A 24013-nucleotide genomic window follows, 5' to 3' on the forward strand; every position below is an offset into this window, starting at 1 on the left:
GGCCTGGAGCGGCTCCGTCCCCACGATCCGCGCCGGCGGTTCTTGCAAACGCCCCGAGTTGCTCAGCGGTCGCATTGCTGGAGCAAGCAGTCCCGCGCCCTTCCAGCGCCCCGGGTTCAGCCGACTGTGTCTGGGTCCGACTCCGTCGCGGCCCGTAGTGGCCTGGGAGCGAGGGGGCGGACGACGGGGCGTCGGGCCAGAGCCAGGCGTGGCCGCGGCCCGAGACGCAGGAAGAGGCGTATGGCGACTCTCCCCGGCCGTGACAGCGGGAGGCGCGCGCGGGCGGCGGACTTTGGCGACGCTCCCCGGCCGTGACAGCCGGCGGCGCGCGCGGGCGGCAGACTTTGGCGACATTCCCCGGCTGTGACAGGCGGGGCGGGGCGGCGGCGCGGCGGCCTCAATCCAGGGCGGGCGGGCGCCGAGCGCGGCGCAGGCGGGCCGGCGGACGGACGAGCGGGGCGGCCGGGGATGCCGCTCGGAGCGCCGCGGTCCTCGTGCCAGTGAGCGCCGCCGCCGCCGCAGCCATGACGGTGGAGTTCGAAGAGTGCATCAAGGACTCGCCGCGCTTCAGGTGCGCCCCCGGAGGCGGCGCGGCCCTTTGTGGTCGGCGGGGGTCGCCGCCCCCTCGGGGCACCCCGGGCCGCCGTGGGTGGGCGCCAGTTGGGGGGTGTCGTTGCTGACTTTTTGCGGGGCCGGGGGGGCCGCTGGCGGGAGCTGGAGGACCCTGCCTCGCACAAAGCCCGCAGCCCGGGCCCGAAGGCCTGGAACAAAAGATGCCCCTTGTGCTGGTCACCTCGCGCAGGGGTTTGCGGGGGTGGGGTGGGGGGTGGGGAGGCTGTCAGGAGAGCCACCTTTCCGTGGGAGTGTCCACCCCCGCTTTGTGCCTGCACCTCCGTGCTGGGTGCCTGAACGGGACTGAGACCCTCCCGGCCCTGCCGTCCAACTCTGGCCAGGGCTGTCTGTGTGGAGGGGGTGCCTGCCGGTCAGGCAGCAGGGAGCCACGCGCTCAGGGGTGACCTCGCAGCTTGGAGGGGCAGGGGCTAGGCTGGGTAGGCTGGGTGGGAGTTCCGGCTGGGGGTTCTGCACATGCTTGTCTTTTTAGTCCTTCCTGGAAGACAGGCTCATCTGCTCGCACCTCGGGGCACCCTCTGTGCATCAGGTGTAGATGCTTATGTCGCGGACATATGGGTGAGCTCTGCTCCCCTGGACTCTCCCCAGAGGCTCCTGACCCTGGACATGAGCGTGGGTGGGTGGGCTGCACCCTTGGGCGGCATGCTGATGTGTGCATGTACCTGTGTGTGTGTCACTCTGTAATGCTTCTCGTGGATGCATACTTGTACTGAATGTTTATCATGCACACATGAGCTTTGGCACAAGATACACATACTAATTTGTTCATGTGTGTTCTGGCATCAGGCATACATATCTGTACTCCTGTGTATGTCACATCCATGAGCACACGTGTCTATGTGTACACTGTGTCACAGTGTGTGTGTACATTTGCTTGCACATGAGCATTTCTACCATGCTTCTGTGCACACGTGTGCTTGGTCATGTGTGTGTGTGCCTGCTGAATTCTGGGTGTGCCAGCAAGAGGACCTGTGTGTGGATGTGCTGGTGAACCTTCGGATTGCTACTCTTACTCTCGGGCCCCTTGCACAATCATCACGCAGGGGAGCCAGCAGCAAAGGCTTGGGGAGGCTAGGGATGAGGGGTGGGGGGTTGGCCCAGGAAGGGCCCCGGGGCAGAAGGTCTGGGGGTGATCCTCTGCATTCTCCCATTTTCTGTTGATGATTGATTGAGGGAGGGGGCATGAGCAATTCTGGCACCCACAATCCTACTTCCCTACCACCGCCCACTGTCCTTTAGAACCCAGGCTACGGGGGAGGATATAGCTGGGGCCTCAGCTGGGGCCTCAGTCCTGATTGAAGCCCCCACACCTCACCCTAGCCCCTTGCTCAGAGCCTTATGGTCCTTCTTCCCCTGAGTGGAGAGGTGCAGACCCATTTTGCCTGGGCAAATTGGGGTCATTGACACCTCATTCACCTCCAGGCCTTCCCTCCCATACTAGGCTGGTCTGTCCATAGCCCACAGTGGGTACAGTGGTTGCCTGGGTTTTGCTGTGCTTCCTCTGGCTGGGAGAGGCTGCCCCAGGAAGGTGCCCAGCTAGGCCTGGGATGAAGACTGAGGAAATTCATCTGAACCTTGGGCCACAGAAGCCACATTGTGGATTTCAGGGTTGGACTGAGATTTAACAGGGGTTTGAGGTTCTCCTGGGTTCCCACTATTTCTGCACCCTCAGGTGGCACTGAAATGTAACCTGGGACTTCCTGGTGGCAGGCCTGGGGTCAGCCACAGTAAGGCTGGGTGGGAGGCTGTAGTCAGTGACAAGAGGCCAGGTGGCCCCAGCCCTGGAAATAGGGACCATGCCCCCATGCTCTTGGCCTGGGGAGAGCCCCACAACCTTGGGATGCATGTGGGAGAGTCCAGACTCTTCCAGACAGGCCTGGAGGTGCTGCCCCCTCCCCTGGGTGGGGCTTCAGGCGCTGAGTCATGGCTTTGGTGGGGAAGCCTGCCTCACCCTCCTCCTTGTCATCCAAGCTACTGAAGAAATCCTGGAGGGAGGACAGGAGAGGAGGCCTTAGGTCCTTGAGGGCAGGGGCTGGGAGATGGGCACAGAGCCCCCAGGGCAGGGTGCTGGTTCTCTGCTCTCTGCAGAGCACCTACCTTGCCCCAATGAGCACATTCATCAGCATCTAGTTGGCCCCACCCTTGCGGGGCAGGGTGAGGGGCCCCTCCTTGCCCAGGAGCAGCATCTACCCCTGGGTGGGTGGTCAGTCCCTTCTCTGGAACTCAGAGATCCCCATGGTCAAGAGAGGAGCCCAGGACCAGTCAGGGAGGGGGGTGGGAACTTCAACGTCCCTGGCTGGGGCATCCTGGTGCCCTCCTGACAGATCTAGATTGGGGGCACACAGAACTACACCCCATATGAAAGACTAGGTCCCTGAGCCAAGGCCTGGGAAACCCTGGAACACAGTCCCCACTTCCCCCAACCCCCACCAGCCATGGGGGCAGCAAGGGTCCACTGGGCATGGATGGCCTTCCCTCTGTCCGACCTCCACCTAAGACCTGTCCCTGGAGCCTTGCCAGTCCCTCAGATCCCCGCTGTCACCCCTGGCCCTCATTCCCTGCTGTCATCCACCCCCAGGAGGCAGATGGGTCCAGTTCACCAGCTGAACGGGTTGGGGGGGTGGCGCTGGGATCCTGGCCCTCTTTCCCTGTTTCCTGTTCCCAGAACCCCGGAGGGGGGTCACGTGCCTGATCCATCTGCCTCTCGCCTTCCGGGGATTCTCCGTGTGTGTGTGTGTGTGTGTGTGTGTGTGTGTGTGTGTGTGTGTGTGTGTGGTTTCTCTGGTGATGTCATTCCTTAACTCTTGCCTCCCTGAGGCCGCACCATTGTCAGGCTGTTCCGGTGGGAGTGGGCTCCTCTGAGGCTTGCCCCACTGCTCCCTTTGAGCAAACTGTGCTGTTTGTCATGGTGAGGTTGGAGGACTCAGGGCCCCCCCTCCACAGTTAGTCTGGGCTCTCGTGATGCTGCCAGAACCAGAGGAAGCAGCTGGCCTATGGTTTTGGGTCCTGAGACTGGTCTGCTCCCGGGTCCCCAGGCCCAAGGTGGGGTCTGGGGTCAACTGAGCCCCAAGAAGTGCAGTGGGTGGGCCAGGAGAATGGCTGCAGCCTCTCCCTCTGTCCTCAGGGGCTCGTCTGACCTTCTTTCTCTGGGGCCAGAGCAGCCAGACCCCAGGTAGGGCCATCATGGCTGACAGGGGTGGTGGGGTGGAGGCTGGGTGGCTCTGGAGTCAGGTGGACCTGGGTCCCAGTCCGTCACCCTCTGCCCAGGGGGGCATCTGCCTTTGCCAGCCTCCATTTCCTGCATATCTGAGGCACCCTGGACAGCAGGAGGGGTGACAGGAGCAGGTGGCCATAAGCTCTGTGATCCTTTCCCACTGCACATCCTCATGGGGAGGCATGGAGGACAAGGAAACCCCAGCCTGACCCCTGGCCCTGCAGGGCTCAGCAGCTTGCTGTGAGTTGGTCTGCAAACACCTTCGCTCTTGTTGCAGGGCTACTATTGATGAGGTGGAAACCGACGTGGTGGAGATTGAGGCAAAACTAGACAAGGTGAAGGGGGGTCTGGGGTGTGGCAGGGTGGGGTGGGGTGCATGGGGTCCAATGCTGCTGCTCTGTCCCAAGGCCTGGCCCCGACTGGCTCACGGGCCGGCATGCTTGTGTGCGAGCATGTGTGTGCGAGTGAATATGTGTGTGCGAGTGTGTAAGCATGTGTGTACGTGTGAGTGTGCGTGCAGGGCATGCCTCCTCCACCCCCCCCACCCCCCCGTGTGTGGTGTACAGGGTCTGGGTCAGTCCCCCCTTCTCCCTGGCTGTAGCCTATCGTAACTGTCCCAGGGTGCACATGCTGCTTGCACATGTGTGTCTCCCATGAAGTGGGGGTAGGCCTTTGTGAGTCCCCTCCCACCCTCTGTAGGGCAAGGAGGGTGCAAAGGGTGCTTTTGGGTGACTGGGGTAGGGGCCCAGGGGAAGGAGTGGGGTAGGAGGAGAGGGAGAGGGAGGGGTGGCATCCCTGAGGCCTTCACTGGCTGGTCCTGCCAGCCCCTGGCCAAGACCACATGCCCACTTCCTCCCTATGTTCCCCTGCTCTGGGCTTCTGCTCTGGAGCCAAGACCCTCACGGCCCCTGGCTGTCCATATAGCTCCTGGTGGGTGAGAGAGAGGGCTGGCTCTGCGGGGACAGCTGTGTCCTGGGCACTGAGCTGAACTCTGGCTGCCCCTGGGTGGTCCCCAGCCCTGGGGCCTGGTCTCTGGGAGGAGGGGAGGGCTGCCACTTGCAGGCACAGTGAATGGTCCTCCTTCTATCATCCATAGCTGGTCAAGCTGTGCAGCAGCATGATAGAGGCTGGCAAAGCCTATGTTACAACCAACAGACTGTTCGTGAGTGGTGTTCGAGATCTGTCCCAGCAGTGCCAGGGTGACTCCGTCATTTCGGTGAGGGGGTAGCTGAGGGTGGGTACCGGCAGGCAGCCCTGTGATGGTGCCTAGGCTGTCGGCGCCGGTGGGCATTTGTGCTGGGCTGCAGGGCTGGGTGGCTCTGAGACCTGTGGGCAAGGAGATGCCAACAATCCTGGGAATACAGCCGTGTCATCTTCCCTACCCTGTCTCCCCCTAGGAATGTCTGCAGAGGTTTGGAGACAGCCTGCAGGAGATGGTCAACTACCACATGGTAAGCCCTGGCCCCGGGGGGTTGATGTGTGGTGGCCTGGCCAAAAGCACATCCCTCTGGCTACTCATCCCAACAGCCCCGCCACTGGCTTCCCTCAGGCCCCGCCCAGCCTGGAACTGCCCTCAGCTGGCTCAGAGAGAGCTGAGTTGGCCACTATTAGGAAGCCACATTCCTACTCCTCAGCCTGCCAGGGTGGGGGGATACCACTGAGGTGCTCTACTGTGTCCCAGATGGGGGCCAGACAGTGGGGGGGGCAGAGGGAACAATATCAACCCAGGTCTGAGGACAGTGGGGTCTCAGGGTGGGGGCTACCTCAGAGGCTCCTTTAGGGTCCCCCACTTGGCCCAGCTGACCCCATGGCCCAGGGATGACTGCTGACCTCACTGCTACCCAGGCAGGGTCTGGGTGACCTTGAGTCTCTCAGGATCTCGAGCACCTGTGGGTGGTCAGACCCTGGCTTGGGAACCAGGATCTCAGAGTGATCGAGGAGCCCCACTCCAGCAGGGGAAGTATAGAGATAAACCAGCTCAGAACAGTGCATTCTGCCCTAGTTGTCTGTCTGTCTCTCTGTCCCTAGTTAGGGCCTAGCCCTCCTCCCATGATGGGAGGGTCTGATTCTGGGCCCAATCCATGTTGTCGGGAGGCTCTTCCACCGTCTCCTGTTCCCCAGGCCAAGCCCTCACAAGCTCTGGGCTCTGACCCCTTCCTTTCTGCTGTAGGCCTGGCTGTGCTTAAGTGGCCTCCTGGGAGGCAGTGAGTATACTCAGTGGCCTGTGTGTGCCTGCTCTGAGTTGGCATGAGGTGGTACCGTACCTGAGATAGCTTTGGTCTCTCGTTTGGCTAAGAGCCAGGTAGGGGAGATGGGCAGGTGGTCACAGCTGTGGCCTTTGGGCAGTGACCCAGACCTGGGGCCAAACCCACTCTCCTGGACCCCATGAGGCTGGCTCTGTGTGAATAACCTGCTGGGGCCCAGGCAGGGCTGGGCCGGGTTTCCCTGGTCCTCCCTTGGAGGCACAGGGGCTCAGCCCATGGAGTTGTGTAGAAGTAGACCCCAACACCACTTCCCTCCCTCGGCCCCCAGATCCTGTTTGACCAGGCCCAGAGGTCTGTGAGGCAGCAGCTCCACAACTTTGTCAAAGAGTGAGTGGCCCTCAGACCCCTGAGGGAGGCCTGGCCTCTACTGGCCCTGGGAGGGGTTGGTGGAGTGGGGAGCAGACCAGAGCTATGCTTAATTTGGGAGGCCTGGGGCCTCAAGACTGAGTGGAGATTTAGCAGGAACCAGGGCTTGGGGGTGGGTGAGGCTGGGGTTGAGGAAGCAGTGCCTGGAAGGCAGGGCGAGGGGTCAGAGAGGACACAGGGTAGCCAGGCAGGCCCCAGGCAAGGGGTGAGGGTTAGGGTGGTGGTGGGAGGGGCAGGGGCTGGGTGGAGGTCTGAGCTCTGTGCCTTCGTGTACAGGTGGAGTGTTTATGGCACTCCTGAGTGATGTCAAGTTGGATCTGAGTATGAGTCTGGGGTCTAGGGTGAGGCAGGGGGTCTCTAGGCTGGAGTGATCCTGGGAGTGAAGTGGTGAAGGGCAGGAGGAGGCCTGGATCACGAGAGGGGGACTGGTGGGAGAGGAGGATGGGGGAGGAGGGAGAGGGGGAGGGAGATGGAGGAAGGATGAGGAGGAAGGAGGGGAGGGGGGAAAAGTGGAGAGGGGGAGGATGGGGAGGGGAAGGATTGGGAAGGAGGGAGGGGGGAAGGAGGGAGAGAGGAGGAGGGAGAGGAGGAAGGATGGGGAAAGAGGGAGGGGGAGGACGGAGGGGAAGAGGGAAGATGAAGAGGAGGGAGAGGAGAAGGAGGAGAGCCCTGGCATGGGGGTGGGGGTGGAGGTGCGGGGGCAGGGAAGTAGGGAGGGGAGGCTCTGCCCCAGAGCACAGAGTGGGTGCTAGTGGAGGGAGGGCAATTCATGAAGGTGGGAGACCTACATGCACCCCTCCCAAGGCCCCGACCTGACACTCTCTGCCCCCAGGGATGTACGGAAGTTCAAGGAGACCAAGAAGCAGTTTGACAAAGTTCGAGAGGACATGGAGCTGTCCCTCGTGAGGAATGCCCAGGCTCCACGGCACCGTCCTCATGAGGTGGAGGAGGCCACAGGTGCCTTGACCCTCACCCGGAAGTGCTTCCGTCACCTGGCACTAGACTATGTACTCCAGGTCAGCCGCTGGGCAGGGGGCTGGTGTTCAGAGAGTCCCCTCTGGCTCTAGGAAACCTTGGATGCCAGATCTTGGGAAGGAACATGGTGGGGGGTGGTGCCTAGGCAAAGGCTCAGCAGTGGGAGTGGGCTGGAGATGAATGTGAGGCTGCAAGACTGCAGGGTGCAGGGGGTGGACTGAGGCTTTGAAGAGTGAGGGGGGCTTGGAGGGCCTCAGATCAGGTGTGAGAATTTCTGGCTTTGTTCATGGGAAGAGCCCAAAGTCTTGATTTGGGGAAGGACTCCATGACCATGGGAGAGGGAGGGTGGCAAAAGTGCAGAGAGCTGAAGATGAGCTGGGGGTCTCAGGGGACCACAAGCAGCCTGGGGGACAGGCCATGGGCTACCTCAGCCCCAGCACCCTTCACCTGTTCACCTCTCCCCTGGCAGATCAATGTCCTCCAGGCCAAGAAGAAGTTTGAAATCTTGGATTCTGTGAGTGATTGGTGAAGGGGTGGGGATTGGGTGGGGGGGGGGGACTGCATTGGCCTCCAGTGCAGCCTTGTGAGCTGTGCTAGGTGTGAGGATACCTATTGGGTCCTCTGGTCACTGCTGCTGAGGACCCCCCACCTGTACCCCTCTTTTACAGATGCTGTCCTTCATGCATGCCCAGTACAGTTTCTTTCAGCAAGGCTACAGCCTGCTGCACCAGCTGGACCCCTACATGAAGAAGTTGGCAGCCGAGGTGAGCCCTAGGGTGAGGTGGACCCAAGACCAAGGTCTCAGTGGAGGCTCATTCACTTCCTCACCCATGCCCCTCCCCCACAGCTTGACCAGCTGGTGATCGACTCTGCAGTGGAAAAGCGGGACATGGAGCGAAAGCACGCTGCCATCCAGCAGCGGGTGAGGCCCTGCAGCCCCTGACCTCCCTGCATGGATGGGGACCCCAAGAAACCAGTACCTCCTATTCCCTGTGTAGGCCTGCCGCCTCTGCAGGGGCTGATGCTGTTCCTCTTTGAAATGCGCCCTCAACCTGGAGGAGTGGAGCAGTAGGGTGGGTGGCGGCGGGGCCAGCCTCCTGAGCTCACAGATGCTGGGGCTGGGGCTGGGATTCGGGCTTTCCTTCCCTGAGGCTAGTGGTGGTCTCGGAGGCCTCCGTTGCTGGCCCTGGTCTAGACAGCCCCAGGCTGGAGGTGGGCCTGAGGTGGGCTGCAGGGAGGAGGGACTATTTCCAGATGCTGGGAGCCGCTGGCACTCACTGGCTCTCTCTCCCCCTCCTCACACGCTGCTGCTCCCGGCCCCCCCACCAGACTTTGCTGCAGGTGAGTGGGCGTGTCCCCGGGGAGGGCGGGGCCTCTGCCCGCCCAAGAGCTTCAGCACCACGGACAACTCCTGGCCTCCGCGCCGAGCACCTGCGAGAGCACTTGCTGGAAGCCGAGGCTGGCACCAGCGGGACTTGGGCTGAGCTGGACCGCGTCCCCTGCGGGAAGGGCGCAGCTGTCCCTCTCTGCCTCCGCTCAGCCAGGGAAGCAGGTGGCTGGGCCTCCTCTCCTACCGCGGACACACAGGACAACACTCAGTGTCTCCTCAGTCCCTGTGAATGGAGCTCTGTCAGGCTGGCTGGAGCCGTCCCAGCTGGCAGTGTGAATGGGAGACTGCGGATGGGGGGGGGCAGCTTCCTTCCTGGTCCTGGAGCCCACTGTCCCTACAAGGGTGGGTGTGGGGTGAGGGCTAGAGCTCTGGGGGCCCTCAGCTGTAATGGGAGGCATCTGCCCCCGCGGAGTTCAGGGCCATGTTCTGTGCTGGGGTCAGGAAGAGGCTGTGGAGGGCAGTGCCTCACCTAGGCATTGGCTCTGGGGGAAGCCTGGCAGGGCGGCAGTGTCCTCACAGCCAGGGGTGGACACTCACTAGGGGATGGGCTCCTACCACCCCCAGGACTTCTCCTATGATGAGCCCAAAGTGGAGTTTGATGTGGATGCACCCAGCGGTGTGGTGATGGAGGGCTATCTCTTCAAGAGGGCCAGTAATGCCTTCAAGACATGGAACCGGTGAGGGAGGGGTCTTTCCAGGGGGTCTGTGGGGCAGACATTGGGTTGGCGCTGCCTGACCCCCTCCTGGCCCATCCACCTGCCCAGGCGCTGGTTCTCCATCCAGAACAGCCAGTTGGTCTACCAGAAGAAGCTCAAGGTGCGCCTCAGGGCTGCTGGGGCTGGGTCTGTGACTCCTGGGCCCCTCCCCTCCTGGACCCTGGGGTGGGCTGGTCTGTGGGGGGAGGTTGTTCAGGGGTGAGGACACCCCTTGGGTGTCAGACAGTCTGTGTCTTTGAAGTAGAGTGATAAACAGGTGGCCAGTGCAGGACCAGGGCTGGGTGCTGAGCACAAGGCCCATGGTGCTACTGCCTGCAGGACGTGCTGACTGTGGTGGTGGATGACCTCCGTCTGTGCTCTGTGAAGCCATGTGAGGACATTGAGCGGAGGTTCTGCTTTGAGGTCGTGTCACCCACCAAGTGAGGAGGCCCAACCCAGGGCAGGGGTGGGGAGGGAGCCCCTGCCTGCCTGGCCTGATGGACCCCTTCCTCCAGGAGCTGCATGCTACAGGCCGACTCAGAGAAGCTGCGGCAGGCCTGGGTTCAAGCTGTGCAAGCCAGCATTGCCTCCGCCTACCGGGAGAGCCCAGACAGCTGCTACAGTGAGGTGTGGCCCTCTTAGTACCCTCTGTGTGTGTGTGAGCATGTGTGTGCGAGATGCCTGTGTGCTGCAGGGGGGTGGCCCCTGTAGGCTGCATGCAAGCAGATGTGTACGATGTCAGCATATGTCTGTATAGGCCAGTGTGCATATTGTGTACGTGTGAGTATGCATGCACACGTGAGCACACAGCTTATGTTTTAGCTGTCCTAGCCTGTGCTGGCACCTCCAGCTAGGGAGGGAGAGGGGGGCCCCCTGGGGTGATGGAGGCTGGAGCTCCTGAGGGCTGAGTGGCCCCTTACACCATCCACAGAGGCTGGACCGCACAGCATCTCCATCCACGAGTAGCATCGACTCTGCTACAGACTCTCGGGAGCGCAGTGTCAAGGGCGAGAGTGTGCTGCAGCGTGTGCAGAATGTGGCTGGCAACAGCCAGTGTGGGGACTGTGGCCAGCTGGATCCCCGCTGGGCCAGCATCAACCTGGGTGTGCTGCTCTGCATTGAGTGCTCAGGCATTCACAGGTAGGCCCACTGGGTGGGCTGGGCAGGGGTGCTGGGGTCGAGCTGCTCCCTGACTCACCCCTACCTCCTCACTGTCCAGGAGCCTGGGTGTCCACTGCTCTAAAGTGCGGTCCCTGACTCTGGACTCATGGGAGCCGGAGCTGCTGAAGGTATGTATGAGGCCATCACAAGCTGCCACACTAGCAGGAGCCAGGTCTGCCAGCTTGGGGGATGTGGGGCGCCCCGGAGCTGGAGCTGATGTTGGCACACTCTGTGTCCTGCTAGCTGATGTGTGAGCTTGGAAACAGCACCATGAACCAGATCTACGAGGCTCAGTGTGAGGGACCAGGTAGCAGGAAGCCTACAGCCAGCAGTCCCAGGTGAGGTGGGGAGTGGTAGCCTAGACCAGGCCAGGGGAGCCCCCGCCCGTGAGTGCCACCTCATGTCCACTCCTGGTCCAGGCAAGACAAAGAGGCCTGGATCAAGGACAAGTATGTGGAAAAGAAGTTCCTGCGGAAGCCGCCCTCAGCACCAGCCCGTGAGGCCTCTCGGCACTGGCAGGTGCAGAAGTGCCAGCGCCACCACAGCTCCCCCCGAGCCCCCGCTGCCCGCCGCAAGGTCCGACTGGAGCCTGTCCTGCCCTCCGTGGCTGCTCTGTCTTCAGGTGCCAGGGGGCTGTGCCCTCAGCTCACATACCTGTGCAAGGGTGGGAGGTGGGCTGCAACTGCCAAGCCTCAGGCCCTAGAAAGATCAGGGTAGGGCAGGAGGAGGGACACAGAGACTCCCAGCATGATTAGGCCTCAATTTCCCCACCTCCCTGCAGCAGGTGCTGGGGAACGCAAGTTCCGGAGGGACTCTCTCTTCTGCCCAGATGAGCTGGACTCCCTCTTCTCCTACTTTGACGCAGGAGCTGCTGCAGCTGGTCCACGTAGTAAGTGCTGTGAGGACTCTAGTACCCTGCTGCCCACTGCCTTTGGCCCCAGTCAGGGCAACAGTGCAGGGGCCAGGCATGGCTCACCTGTAAGGTGGCTGAGTGTGGCCAGCCAAAGCCCCTTGCTTGGAGACTGGAGGGACTGGTGTTCCTTGCAGGGAGGACAGGGCTGGGGAGAATCTGGGGGCCAAGGAGAGCTAAGGCTGAGATAGCCTCTCAAGGGTCTGGGCTTACTTGGCCATTGGATCAGAGGCTAAGGCCATGATCCTCAAGAGTGATGTATGTGAATTGCGTGTGTGGTATGCACACTGCAGTATGTGTATGTGATGTGCCTGGGTGTACACGGCTTGTGCATACTTGTGTGCATGCACACTTGTGGCCTGGGCAGCTGTGTGCTGGAGCCAGCCTGAGAGACAATCCTTGGAGTTGGGGGCCCAATGCTACAAGCAGGGCTTCCTGTTAATGATTTCTTGGCACCCAGTGGTTACCCATTGCCCATGTAGAGCTTTTTGGGTAATGTAGGCAGAAGGCATGGACCAGACCAGGAACTCAGAGGGCGGGGGTGGGGTGATGAGGGGGTGTCCTCTGGCAGCAGAGGGCGCTGCCTCACCATCATTCCTAAGTCTGGGGCTGCCCTTGGGTAAGCCATCTGGGATTTCGCTCAGTATTGGGGAGGGATGGGGGTGTGCCCTGCACTTGGTGAAGACCTCACGCTGCACGGTGATCTCCCAGCATGCACTCGCCACGAACAGGCCTGAACGCCTGACTGCACAGTTATGCTTCAGTCCCTCTATCCTGCTAGGGCTGACCTGCCTGAGGGTAGGCTTCCTCTGGAGCTGTGCTCTTGGGTGCGCTACTTGGGCTCCTTTGAGCTGTCACTTGGTTTTCTCCCCTTCCCGCCATCCTAGGCAGAGCTCCCCTCCTCTAGGGCATTCCCCAGGGATGGATGGGCGTTCTAGCCTTCCTGCAGGGCTCTGGGAGGAGTCAGGTACTCTAAGGACCTCCATCTGTCCCTGGACCCCACAGGTCTGAGCAGCGACAGTGGCTTAGGGGGCAGCTCTGATGGCAGCTCGGACGTTCTGGCCTTCAGCACAGGCTCCGTGGTGGACAGTGTCACAGAGGAGGGTGGGTGCACCCTACCTGCCTCACTGCAGCCCAGCCTGCGCCCTCCCCTGGCCCTCCTTCAGGCCATGTCACAGCCCCTGACTTTACTCCTCCCTTTAGAGGGTGCAGAGTCTGAGGAGTCCAGTGGTGAGGCAGACGGAGAGGCTGAGGCCTGGGGCCTGGCAGACGTGCGTGAGCTACACCCTGGGCTCCTGGCACACCGAGCGGCGCGCACCCGAGACCTCCCTGCGCTGGCCGCCGCGCTGGCTCACGGGGCGGAGGTCAACTGGGCTGACACAGAGGACGAGGGCAAGACGCCGTTGGTGCAGGCTGTGCTAGGGGTGAGCAGATGCGGGGAGGGCACAGGTGCGTCTTTGGCACTGGCTTCCTTATGGCGCCAACACCAGGATACCCTGTACCCTCCTGGAGACCAGCCAAGGTCCGTTTCCTCAACTGAGCCTGAACTGTCCTCGGCTCCCCAGGGCTCCCTGATTGTCTGTGAATTCCTTCTGCAAAATGGAGCAGATGTGAACCAAAAAGACAGCCGGGGCCGGGCGCCCCTGCACCACGCCACGCTCCTGGGACGCACAGGGTGAGTCTCTGGCACACCTCCCACCTGCGGGGGCCCAAGGTTGCCTTAGCCCACCCCGGGCTGTCTGTGACTCGTCCTCTCCATACTGCAGTCAGGTGTGCCTGTTCTTGAAGCGAGGGGCTGACCAGCATGCCTTGGACCATGAGCAGCAGGACCCGCTGAGCATCGCGGTCCAGGAGGCAAACGCAGACATCGTCACTTTGTGAGCGTGGGCGGGGCCGCGGGGTGGGGAGAGAGCCTGGGGTCCACAGTGAGGGGTAGGGGGGCCACCAAGGTGGGGGAAGGGGCGTGCCTCATCTTGCATCTCCCACAGGCTGCGTCTGGCACGCATGGCTGAGGAGATGCGAGAGGCCGAGGCGCCCCCTGGCCAGCCGGGCGCCCTGCTGGGGACCAGCCCCACGGAGCTCCAGTACCGCAGGTGCATCCAGGAGTTCATCAGCCTCCACCTGGAGGAGAGCTAGGGTGGGCGGCCGGGTCTGGCCAGAGGCTGCAGCGGGAGCCTCCCTGTCCCCCCACCCTGCCTGCCCTGCCTCTGGTGGCCCTGGGCCCAATTCCTGAGAGCCCCAGGGCCTGGCCAGCTCTCCTTAGAGCCGCCCCAGCCCCAGGGCTTGTGAGGGACCCCAGCACTGAGTCTTAAGAAGCCCCACTTTCCCCCTGGGAGGTGCTGCATTGCCTGGTACCCCTCATCAAACCTGGGGACCCCGTGTCTTCAGGTGACCCCTTTCCTGGGGAGCTGGGTTGCTCACGTCACAAACCACTCTGAAGGCCCCATGTCACCTTGTGCCCCTCAGACGCCCCCTCCCTCTGGGGCCTGTGTCACCTTATGCCCCTGCATCCATCCTAGGTCCTCTCTGCCTTCAGGGCCTGTGTCACCTCGTGCCCCCACCTTTACTGCCGTAGAACACTGACCTGCTAGTTGGGTCCCACCTACACACCCCCAGAGCCCCTCTGCTAGGCCCTGGGGCTGGTGGCTGGCCACCAGTGCCCTTTGAGGGCAGAAGGGGCAGCCCATCCAGGGAATCAACCCGTGTACCTCACTTAGTTACCAGCATCCAGGCTGGGCTTCTCGGGTGCTGGGGGGGTGGGCTGTGGCCTGGGGCCTCAGCCCTGGCTGGACGCAGGCGTCCCAAGGCCATGTGGCTGGCCACACAGGCCCCAGTCCTGTGTGGCCGGAGACCTGTCCCTGCCTCCTCCAGAGGCTCTGGCCCAGAGCCGGTGCATAAAGGACTTTGGCACTTTCCACCCCTGCATCTGACATTCTTTGTCACAGACTGAGCAGATTTTCTACAACGACCTCTTTCTCACTTTGTCTTGCGTCTTTTCTCTGTGGATTCTTGAGGACCACCTTGACACACCTGGCTCTGCCTGCTGCTGGGGGGAGGCTCCTGCAACTCTACCCTGCCCCTCACCGGCCTCACCCCTCTAGCCGGGCCTGTGGATGGGTCCAGGGGCCCCTCAAATCACCCCCCAGGGCCCACCAAGGCATTCATCCTGCATTCCCCCTTCTGGGAGCCCTGGGGCAGTGGCTGGGCCTCACCCCAACTTACATCCTTGGTCTGGCCAAGGCCACTATGCAAAAGCTGTCCAGGGAGGCTCCATGGGCGGCAAGGTGGGTGCTGAGTCCCCCAACTCCCTCGCCTGTTGGCTGTGACCCCAAAAGAGCAGAATTAACTCCCTCCTTTCTCCCTGCTTGAGCTCTGCCCCCACCTCCCACCCCACTACCTGCATCAGGGCCTCGGGCTGGCAGGACCTGCCCCCGCTCCAGATCACAGTTAATAAACTGCTGCTTGCATCCCTGCCTGTCATTGGCTCACCCGCCTTACTCCACTCTGTCTCATCTGGGGAGGAGGTGTCTCTGGGTCACCTGGCTTCCCTGAGGGGTGGCCCTGAGTGGGAGAGCATCCATACCCTGAAAGGATGCAGTAAACCAGAACGCAGCCACGGCCTGCTGGGGTCCTGCTGGGGTCCTGCTGGGGGCCTTGGGACTTCCCCCAGCCCCTGCCCCTCTGCCTTTCTCTGGCCTGGACTTTGTCCCCTGGAGGGCACAGTAGGGAGTGGATGCTTAGTTGTGAGAGTGGTCTGGGGCTTGTCCTGTCTCCTGGGCAAGCCCTGGCCCTGCAAGCTGGCCATGGGCACAGTGTCCTCCTGTCCCCCAGCCCCCACAGTGTGTCTGCGGCTCCAAGGAGTGTGGATTTATAGCCAGGGGTTTTCAGCTTACGCAGGAGGGGTAACTGAGAAGCGCACACACTGTAGCCACCAGGTGGAATCACTGATTTTATTACAAAGCAGCCCAAGGCTACCAAGTACAGGCCTGGCTCTACCTTCCCTCCCACCTGCCCTGAGCTGAGGGAGGCTCTGGCTGATGCCTGCACGCACCTGCACACAGGTGATTTAGAGACACACATTCATTTATATGACGCTGACCATACAGGCACACACCCATATGGGGGGCCCCCTCCCTCTTTTTTTTAAAGATTTATTTATTTATTTATTTATTTATTTATTTATTTATTTATTTATTTATTTATTTATTCATGAGAGACACAGAGAGAGAGGCAGAGACACAGGCAGAGGGAGAAGCAGGCTCCACGCAGGGAGCCCGGCGTGGGACTCGATCCAGGGCCTCCAGGATCACACCCTGGGCTGAAGTTGGCGCTAAACCGCTGAGCCACCTGGGCTGCCCAGCCCCCTCCCTCTTACAATGCACACACTCACAGCAATGCACAGACTAGACACGGGAATCCAGAGCAGCAGAGACACTGCTCTGGGCATCCCTGAGTGAGGCCACCACCACTGGGCAGGGTGGCTGGGCTGATGAGAGTGCTTACCCGCCTGCTGCCTGCCTGCAGATCCCGGTGCTGCTTCCTGGGCCCTGGGTTTGGCTTAGCTGGCTGGGGGCAGCTCTGTGGGGCTGGTCTGGTTCACCCTGGGCAGCCAGGAGAGCCTTCAGGATCAGGACAAGTTCCAGCAGGTTCAGGTGTGGGGAGGCTGGGGCTCTCACTTGGCCTAACTCTTCAGCAAGGACTCCTGCCAGGACTCCCGGGAGCGTTGTGGGGCATGAGGCTGGCAGGCTCCCCCCCCCCCCGAGGATTAATGTCATTCCTGCAATCCGTGGGCAACTTGTTGGCTTCTGGTGTACCCCGGGATGCTCCTGTGGCTGCTCCTGGTGAAGGCGCCCGCACTCTGCGGAGCCAGCGACAGCCTAGTAGCAGCGCGAGGGCTATGGCATCAAGCAGCAGCTCCAGCAGCTCCAGGACAGAGAGAACAGATGAACCAAACCACAGGCTCCAGAGGCTGCCCATGGCTGAAAGCAGCTGAGGCACCTGCAAGCGTCAGTGGGTAGTGAGCCGGTGCACAGGGCTGGGCCCCGGGAGGTTCTGGGTCCTGCTCCCGGCCCTGCTCTGGTTCCTGGTGGGCTCACCGAGTAAATGGGTGTCTCATCCACTGTCCGGTAGTTGAGCTCCTGGTAGAAGATGTTCACCTTGGCCACATGGCTCCTAGGGCAAGGCAGAGGGGTGAGGGGCTGGGTCCTGGGCCAGCCTGGCAGGGCCCCTCCTCAGGGCAGTGAAGGACAGGCTGGAAGACAGCAGGGCCAGGACCCCTGAAGGTGCATGCACCCACCTGAGGCCTGGGTTCTGGCTCAGGCTCCTGGGGTCCCGCTTGCCTAGTGCGGACAGGATCCAGTCCTGTACACAGAGGGCTCGCTGTGACCACTGCTTCTGCCAGCCCTCAGGGTGCTGGGCGGCAGGCAGGGCATGGGGACTGCAGGTTGCCCTAGGGTGGGCTCCCTGGGACCTGTGAGACCCACCTGCATGCCCACCCCCCACTCCACTCCTGAGGGGACTCACAGCTGACTTTGAGGAAGGCCACCTGGAGGTCCCAGCGGAGAGCTTGTAGGAAGACTCCCTGGGAGAGACAGGCCCCATCACACTCCCACGGTGCTGCTGCTACAGCAGCAATCCCCAGCCCTGGACTCCCACACTGCGCTCACCTGCAGGGCCTGGGGCAGCGTGAGGCACAGGCCAGCCGGTGGGTCCCCAGGTCCCCGTAGAGGCGGTAGAAGCAGTGACCTGTGGAGGAGGGGTCACCAATGAACCCAGGAAGATCCAACCCCGGGCAGGGCCTGACAGTGCTCCACCCCCTCATGGGTGCCAGGCTGGGGTGGGGGGTTGGGTCTCACCCCAGCCGGGGTGCCTGGTGTAACTGCAGTACTCGGCCCCTGACGGCAGGGGGTAGAAATAGTAGCCGCAGGAGCAGGTCTCCACCATCAGCTGCTGGAAGCAGGACACCAGGCAGGTCTGGGGGGACAGGTGTGTGGGGAGGAACAGCCAGAGACATGAGCTGAAGGTCCTGGGGGGAACCAGCCCTCTCCTGGGGCTGTAAGAGGACCCGGTTCATCTCCTTTTCAGCGGAGCACCTGCCCTCCTTGTGCCCTCCTCCGTGGTCACCCCTCCCCCTGGACCCTCCTACCTGGCTTTGCCCTGACCACCCTCTCTCCTGGCCTCCCGGGTCCCTCCTGAACGCTCCCCCCATCCTGTGGCCCCAGACTCACTTGCAGGGTATATGAGGCATTGTAGAGTAGTTGCACATCCACGCCCTCAGCATCCCTGGTGCAGTGGCTGTAGGGGCTCCCCAACCGGTGCACCTCATCCTGATGGGAGGGGACACTCTTCAGTTCCACTGTCCCCCCCCTTGATGCCCTAGGGTTGGGTAGAGAAGTGGAGACCCTCTTCTGCCCCTGCTCCCAGGAGCCCACCCACCTCTCGGATGCCAATGGTGGTCTCGGTCCCTGGCCGGACGCTGAAGCCCTGGTGCTCCAGGAAGGGCGTGTGGTCACGCCCGTGAATCATGACCTTGATGCTGGCCTCCGTGGACAGCAGAGGGACCTGGTCCTGCTGCTCAGCTCTTAGGACCAGGCTGATCCCTGAGAAAGGAGGGGGTAATGCCAGGCTGGCCCAGAGGCCCCCTGTCCCATTCAGCCTGGGGATGGCACTCACCATGGGTGATGCCCGGGTGCTGCGTGGCCGAGATGCCATTGAAGGTGTAACAGCTGCCGTAGGTGGGGTGGTGGATGGTCTGGAAGTGCCTGGAGCCAGGAGCCACACTCAGACCAGCACACATCTTTGGGCCATGATCCATTGCACATGGCCTGGGGGACTGTGGCCTTATCTCTGGAGGAAGCTGTTTGCTGCCAGCCAGACCTCAGGGCTGGCACCCATGCCACAGGGGGGTGAGGGGAGCAGCCACCTGCCCACTCCCACTCACCGGGCCTGGCAGTCCTGGCCATCAAATTGGCAGGAGAAGATAAAGTGGCCTCTGTGGCTTCGGTGGCTGTCCTCACGGGCAGTGGGCAGCAGGGCCAAGATGTTCACATAGTGGAAGTGGTACCATTCTCTGGCGGCTGTCACACCTGATGAGTGAGCCCGGTAGAAGCAGTCTCCACCTGTGCTGTTACACTGGGGGGTGTGGGGTCCCTTCAGCATGGTCTCCTCTCCTGCCCACACCCATGCCAGGACCTTTCAGGGCCAGGGACACTCACCAGTCTGAAACCCACTTTGTTCTGATCACCTGGTTGGCTCAGCCTTTGCAGGCGGATCGTGCGGTCCAAGTAGAAGGCCGGCAGTGGGACCTGGTCACCAGCACAGAGGACATCCCTGTCCTCGCTGAAGTTAAATTTGTAGAGAGAGTGGATATTCTCCCGGGCAAACTCATCTAGTACCTGCAGATGGTGGCAGGCTGACCTCGGCCTAGGGGGTGATGGGCAAGGGATGGGGGCAGGTTGAGTCAGAGCCACCCCGGAAGTCCCCCACATCAGCCACAAGGTACTGCCAGGGGAGAGTGTGCCGGCCTCCGTGGGACTGATCCCAAAGATCAGTTTGGGGGAATCTAGAGGGGCCCCGTATGGACTCCCCTCCACTATCTTTGCTCCTGCAGCCTCCTTCTACCCGAAGCCTAGCTCCAGGCTATGCTTCTGGGAAGCTCCCTCCCACCTCCCCTCACCCTTCCCAGCTGCCCAGCACCTGGGTGTCTGGGTGGCATAGATCACAACAGGCTCCAAATGGCTCCTCTCTGGCCCTGAACGTGCCCCGCCCCCACTCCCCACCACCGCTGCCCAGGGCGGAGGGCTCAGAGTTCCTGGCTGGGCACAGGGGTGTAGTGAGAGGTGGAGTCACCCATGACCTGGGCGTTGTGAGCCACTGGGGCTTCCACTGTGACCACACCTGGGGAGATGCCCACAGGCTGCCGGGGGGTCAGAAACCCACTGGCCAGCCCCCCGCCCCCACCTGTGGGGGTTCATGTCGCACAGAGTGACGGACGGGAAGAGCTTTCGCTCCGAGTGCACGGACACCGTCATGATGACTGGGTAGCGCCAGTACTGCTCAAAGAGGAGCCCAAACTGCCAATAGAGTGCAGCCAGGGCACCCACAAACAGCAGCCCCCAGGATGCCGTCTTGAGGCGGTTGTGGCTGGAGCAGACGAGGCGGATGGTGCCATGGATGGTGGCATTGGTGCAGAAGAAGGTGAAGAGCTCCCTGAAGGAGGTGTGGAGCTCCACTAGCCTCTCCTGCCGCCTGTCCTCGGGCAGTGGTGGCAGTGGCGGCTGCTCCTCCTGCGACTTCGGGGAACCACCAGGAGTGAGGGCCATGGCTCTTACCTGCATCCAAAAAGCAAGCTTAGTGTGGCCCCAGCCTGTGCCCCAACCTGACTCCATGTGGGCCTCCTCACCCCACGCCACCAGGACTTCCATTCTCTGCCCCCAGGAACTTCAGTCATGTCGCTTGGCTGCTGGGGGCATCGCCCAGCCTGTTGAGGCCCTATCAGAGGCCTGGGTCCAGCCCCACAGCGATTCCCCAGCCACCTGCCAGGGCACCCGCCAGCCTCTGTAGGCAGGTCTCATTGCAGCCAGAGCTGGGTCTGCCTGGTGGGGACAGGGACAGCAGAGGGGCAGCTTTTCTACTGTTTACAGGCAGGCTTGAGGCTGGGTAGGTCCAGGTTCCTGTCCACACCAGTAGGGCAGGGGCCTCTAGGTAGGGGCAGGCCAGGTGACCTGCTTGGGGTGTCCTTGGGCCTAGAGTCAACGTTGGAGGTCTGGGGGCTCCAGAAAGACTAGACTCTGGGCCTCAATGGCCTCTACCAACCCTTAGTGGCCAGCATGGCCACATTTGATTGGGGCTGACGGAACCAGACTGCTCCAGCCACGGCTGCGCGAAGGGTCAGGCCTGGGTATTGTTCAAGTGGTATGGGCTCCTAGACGAGGCTTCGCTGACTGAGCTGTGTCCCCAGGGAAGCCCTGCTTGTGGACCTGGGGCTTCAGTGAAAGCCAGTGGGCTGTCCAATGGTGGAGACCTGAGGGCCCTGGAGAAACAGAGGCACAGACCCAGGGCTCCCCCAGGGACATGGGACCCTGACAAGGCCAGGCCTGCTAGCCTGCCAGTGCCGGGGACTGATATTGGGTCTCACATCACACAGAGCTCTGTCTCTGCATATACTCCCCCATGATCACACTGGGCCTCCAAGAATGAGAAGGACCCTAAGTCGTATGTTATAGATTAGGCACAAAGGCTCCAGAAGGTTCTTTCTGAGTCCAGTAACCATGTATGCCCTCTTCTAGACATGTGGCCCCAGCCAGCCTCCTCCTGCACCCGCTGGGGCTACCATGACAGTAAGATGGGGATCCTGAAGACCCAAAGAGCCTGTGGCGTCTCCTGAGATAGGGGCAGGGTCAGGGCACTTGGTATGGAGGCCCAGATGCACTCAGGGGCCTGAGACATCTGGAGTCAGACACAGCCACGGCAGGGCCACGTGACCCCTTCGTGCACGTGCACACACGCACACACACATGCCCATCACATACACCAAACCCTCAGTCAGCAGGCCTGTGTGACCAAGAGACCCCGAGGATGCCCCTCCCTGCCCCCCAGCATGGGAAGGGGAGCCCATGACAGGTGCCCTCGGATACCTTGAAGCTGCAGCCTTCATTGTCCCACGGTGGCTGGCCTCCGTGACGACAGCTCTAGTGGGTGACAAGACAAAGTGGGATGTGGCCCAACACTGGCCAGGCTGCCTCCTATTTGTACCAGGCTGGCTGGGGTGTGGGGGAGGCGGGAGGGGCCAGGCCACAGGGGTAGACACACCCTCTCCGGACCCGGAAGGGGAAGCCACAGGGGCAGGGCTGGGGGTCCTTCCCCTGGGTGAGCCTTTCTTGCCCAGAGCCCCAGAAGCAAGACCTGGGCATGAGGGGTTCTTGGTTTCTAGAGGGACAGGAGAGGCTTTTACTGGCTGAGACCCATTGCCTGACTCACGTGACTCTCTCTGAGCAGACCCTCCCATCCCCCCCCCAACTCCTGAAGCTTGGATCTCCCTAGGGTCAGACACCTGGTCTTCCAGCTCCCAGCAGACCTGGCCTGGCCCTGGACCCTCATCTTTCTGCCTGCTCTACTCCTGATAGGCCAGGGAGTGAGACATCCCTTTCTGGGGGGCGCTGCCAGCACTGACCACAGGTGTCTGTGACCAAGGGATGGTGGGCAGGGGCGCCACTCCTGGAACCCAGGTGTCTAGGGCCAGCCACCCAGCCCCTGGGACCGGCTCTAATTGTGGGAACAACCCAGGGCCTGGGTGTGGAGACGGCACCTGGTGCCCTGTGGCACACAGCTCACTGTTCCCACTGATAACACTGCAGAATAAGACGACACGGCATCTACGAAGAAGACATACCATGTGTCTTGGCCACATACACACTCAAGGTCCAGATCACCCTGTCCAGGGGTTGAAATCTTTGACCTCAGTGTGGTTGTGTGAGGCTGGAGGGTGTGCTGAAGGCAGGACAACCTGTACACCCCAGACTCAGCATGACTCAGAGGACTCCCCATCCCAAATGACCAGCCTGGTCCCAGGTCTGGGGTGTGGCTCAGGCCCCCCTGCACCCACAGGGCAGGCTCTAGGTTCTGACACCCCACCCCAAATCAGTGCTAAGGGCCTGGACTGGGATGATGGAGGGAGCCTCACTCCCAATAGGCCCTGCTGGTAGGACTTTGGCTCTGGGCGGGGAGGGGGTGAGGTCATCAGCCTTGGGGCTTTGGAAGGAGGCAGATGGCCACTGGTGATGTCTGGGAGAAGGAAGTCATCCTTGGGGAAGAGCAGGCCCTAGACTCACCAGGGTGTGGATGCGAATCACAGCTTTGTCACTGACTCTGTGATCTTGCCCAAATCAATCCACCTCTCAGAGCCCATTTCCTCAAGTGCAAAATGGGCCTCAGTTTCCTCTTCCTGCTCAAGGCTCAGAAGTGGGACCAGCTGGGATCAGCATGACAGATACCCCCTCCCCAAGTCCCCCCTCAGAGCCTCCAGACTCAGCACAGGCCTGGCGGTGTCTCAGGCCCTCTGCCATGGAACAACTTTCCTTTGTGGGATAGGCTACATTATCGAGGGAGTGGGGGCACACTCGCCTAGGGGAGGCCTCTTAGCAGCAGAGGGGCCCGAGTGCTCTGGGGCATTAGAACAGGAAGGACCTGTGGCTCCCAGCTCAGGAGGCTGAAGAAGTGAGCAGCCAGGAAGGAGGGTCCCAGGGACTCCTGCCTTGGGGAGCTCAAGTCTGGCAAGAGTTCCTGCCAGCCCAGGGCTGCTTGTAGGGAACAGGAGACCCCACTTTCCTGTGGGGGAGGGAGCCCTGCGGGCAGAAGGGCAGGGGCAGAGGCTCCCCTGTGATGATGACCTGTGCCTGAGGGACTCATGTCAGAGCTCATCCAGGCAGCAGGCACAAACCTTCCCTCCCTCCTCCTGGGGAGACAGCTGGAGGACTGCCAAAGGGCCAGCAGCCAGTGGAAGGGAGGAGGTCACCCCAGAGTCCACCTCAGGGAGGGCAGAGAGATCTCTGGCTGCCTCACCAGGATACAGTGACTGCATCCAGGGGCAGTGAGGCTGGCAGCCCCCTCCTCCCTTCCTGGGACATCCCTTCTCCTGCCTCTCCAGGCCTCACTGGCCCGGGGAGGAGCAGGAATGCAGGCTGGAGCAGGACAGGGTGACTCCAGCTCCTGGCACAGGACAGGCCCATGTGGTCACACCTCAGTAGCTGTACTGAAGGAGTGTGAGGATGCCTCAGGGAAGGGACAGGTGGGTGGTCCCATGTCATCCACCCTCTCTCCAGAAGGACAGTAGGATGTCTAGCCCCCACCTCCTGAGTACAACCCCAGTTGGGACTTCCCTGCGGCTGGGCCTAGGGTGTCGAGGCATCCCCTTCCAGGCTGGGGCTGACCTGGGACTGTTGGTTCTGGGGCTTCATGGGGACCCCAAGCACAGCCTGTCTACCTGTGGGTGGCCCTACCCTCAGGGGCAGCTTAGAGTTCGTCCTAGGGGATTGTGGTGTGACAGCCCACAGGCTGTGCACATGTGCTGGATTCCTGGTAGGCACGGGCAGGTGGGGGTCACCCTCCCTGGGCCTGGGGGTTGGCCTATCTGCTTCCAGGAGAAACGTAGAGCCTCCCCACTCCCCCAAACACTGACCACAGGGTTAAGCAGGGGCTTCAGCAGCACAGAGGAGACCTCCCTGAGATGCCTCCTGCCAGCTGGGGGTGGGTGGGGCTCAGGGTCTAGCCAGCTGTCTCCCACTTGAAGGGCTGGGGTGTGTGCACACTTCTTGTCTGGTCACCTCTAGGCTGGCTCTCTGGTACCCTCTCTTGAGCCCCAGCCAAGCGGCTCTACTGGTCAGATGTGACCGAGGCCTTCAAGTTGTGCTC

At 61.8% G+C, this 24013-nt stretch overlaps 2 protein-coding genes across 3 annotated transcripts; one reads left to right on the forward strand and one right to left on the reverse strand.

Moving 5' to 3' along the window:
• Positions 1-402: 402 nt before the first annotated feature.
• ACAP3 (ArfGAP with coiled-coil, ankyrin repeat and PH domains 3) lies at positions 403-15072 on the forward strand. 2 transcript variants are annotated; one of them, XM_055305448.1, is made up of 24 exons: positions 403-571; positions 4122-4179; positions 4941-5060; positions 5242-5295; positions 6377-6435; positions 7307-7490; positions 7919-7963; positions 8118-8213; positions 8297-8371; positions 8779-8790; positions 9404-9516; positions 9604-9655; positions 9874-9974; positions 10050-10161; positions 10466-10674; positions 10754-10823; positions 10939-11033; positions 11115-11317; positions 11477-11584; positions 12611-12709; positions 12809-13029; positions 13171-13280; positions 13372-13482; positions 13594-15072. In XM_055305448.1, the coding sequence occupies exons 1-24, from the start codon at positions 525-527 to the stop codon at positions 13739-13741; spliced, it is 2502 nt and encodes an 833-aa protein (XP_055161423.1). In that variant the 5' UTR covers positions 403-524; the 3' UTR covers positions 13742-15072. The 2 variants fall into 2 exon arrangements, with proteins under 2 accessions (XP_055161423.1, XP_055161424.1); XM_055305449.1 differs by having other exon boundaries at positions 11480-11584.
• Positions 15073-15777: 705 nt separating this feature from the next.
• SCNN1D (sodium channel epithelial 1 subunit delta) lies at positions 15778-21315 on the reverse strand. Its single transcript, XM_055305443.1, is given in 14 exon segments — positions 15778-16330; positions 16332-16603; positions 16702-16777; positions 16902-16966; positions 17129-17186; positions 17272-17350; positions 17461-17578; positions 17833-17931; positions 18041-18204; positions 18278-18366; positions 18546-18736; positions 18820-19027; positions 19565-19935; positions 21241-21315. Coding segments are annotated over 13 exon segments (2007 nt in total). The 5' UTR covers positions 19927-19935; positions 21241-21315; the 3' UTR covers positions 15778-16104.
• Positions 21316-24013: the final 2698 nt, after the last annotated feature.

This window comes from Nyctereutes procyonoides, unplaced genomic scaffold, assembly GCF_905146905.1.
Source record: "Nyctereutes procyonoides isolate TBG_1078 unplaced genomic scaffold, NYPRO_anot_genome, whole genome shotgun sequence".
NCBI lineage: Eukaryota > Metazoa > Chordata > Mammalia > Carnivora > Canidae > Nyctereutes > Nyctereutes procyonoides.

Bases quoted from the DNA above. Each gene is read 5' to 3' on its own strand.
- ACAP3 (XM_055305448.1), top strand. From the start codon at position 525: ATGACGGTGGAGTTCGAAGAGTGCATCAAGGACTCGCCGCGCTTCAG. The intron at 11,034-11,114 runs GTGAGGTGGGGA...CTCCTGGTCCAG, and splicing joins CCTACAGCCAGCAGTCCCAG to GCAAGACAAAGAGGCCTGGA. The intron at 11,585-12,610 runs GTAAGTGCTGTG...TGGACCCCACAG, and splicing joins TGCTGCAGCTGGTCCACGTA to GTCTGAGCAGCGACAGTGGC.